We start from the raw sequence: 1,216 nt of genomic DNA on the forward strand, positions 1-1,216 counted from the left end.
TAGAACCTGAATTAGAGAAGGAATTCCTGCTAATCTGGGCAGAAGGGAATCCTCCAGGCCTGGCTAAGGACCACACCCTGGTGCTAATTGAGTTAAAGCTGGGGCACAGCCTGTTAAAATCTGCCAATATCCAATTCCAAGGGAAGCACGCCTAGGAATCCAGGTCCACTTAGACCGGCTGCTTCAGTGGGGACTTGTTAAACGATGCAGGTCTCCATGGAACACGCCTATCTTACCTGTCAAAAAGCCTGGGACTAACGACTACCGCCCAGTGCAGGATCTACGGGCTGTTAATGAGGCAGTTATAACCCTGCATTTAGCACTGCCGAACCCCTACACTCTTCTGGGACTCATCCCATCAAAGGCGGAATGGTTTACATGCTTAGATCTGAAAGATGCCTTTTTCTGTCTTAGATTAGCGCCTTCCAGTCAGCCTCTCTTCACTTTCGAATGGGAAAACCCAACTACAGTGGCCAAGGAGCAGTGCACCTGGACCAGACTGCCACAAGGGTTCAAGAACTCCCCTACTCTTTTTAGTGGAGCACTAGCATCTGATCTAAGTTCCCAGGACAGGACTTGGGGTGTGTCCTACTCCAGTATGTAGACGACCTCCTACTGGCCAGCTCCACACGAGCTCAGTGCTGGGAGGGAACACGAGCCCTTCTGAGACTACTAACTGAAACAGGTTATCGGGTGTCTAAGAAAAAGGCACAGATTTTTCAGAAAGAAGTCAAGTATCTAGGCTTCCGGATCACCCAAGGGAAACGAAGGCTAAGGACTGGAAGGAAGCAGGCAGTATGCGCCATCCCAGTCCCTAGCACCCAGCAGCAGATTCGGGAATTCCTGGGAGCGGCAGGATTCTGTCGAATTTGGATCCCAGGGTTTTCAGACCTGGCCAAGCCTCTCTATGAAGCTTTAAGAGAAGTCTGACTGGGGTCCCAAACAGGAGAAAGCCTTCGTCACCATAAAGGCAAAGCTCACCGAGGCCCCAGCACTAGGGCTACCAGATGTGATGCGAGACTTTTATCTTTTCGTTCACAAGAACAGCGGGGTAGCCCTAGGAGTTCTAAGCCAGGAGTTTGGACCCTGGCAAAGACCAGTAGCCTATCTCTCCAAGTGGATTGACCCAGTTGCCTCCGGATGGCCCCCGTGCCTCAGGGCCCTTGCAGCCACGGCATTATTAGTCAAGGAAGCAGATAAGCTTACCTTAGGACAA

At 51.3% G+C, this 1,216-nt stretch overlaps 1 protein-coding gene across 1 annotated transcript in view; it reads left to right on the forward strand.

Annotated features, from left to right (window-relative positions):
• LOC106725997 overlaps window positions 1-930 on the forward strand; it is a 30,124-nt gene extending 29,194 nt beyond the window's left edge. The window contains 1 exon segment of the mRNA XM_014539239.1: window positions 686-930. Coding sequence (XP_014394725.1) covers window positions 686-930 — 245 coding nt within the window.
• Window positions 931-1,216: the final 286 nt, after the last annotated feature.

Source organism: Myotis brandtii, unplaced genomic scaffold (genome assembly GCF_000412655.1).
Source record: "Myotis brandtii unplaced genomic scaffold, ASM41265v1 scaffold209, whole genome shotgun sequence".
Classification (NCBI taxonomy): domain Eukaryota; kingdom Metazoa; phylum Chordata; class Mammalia; order Chiroptera; family Vespertilionidae; genus Myotis; species Myotis brandtii.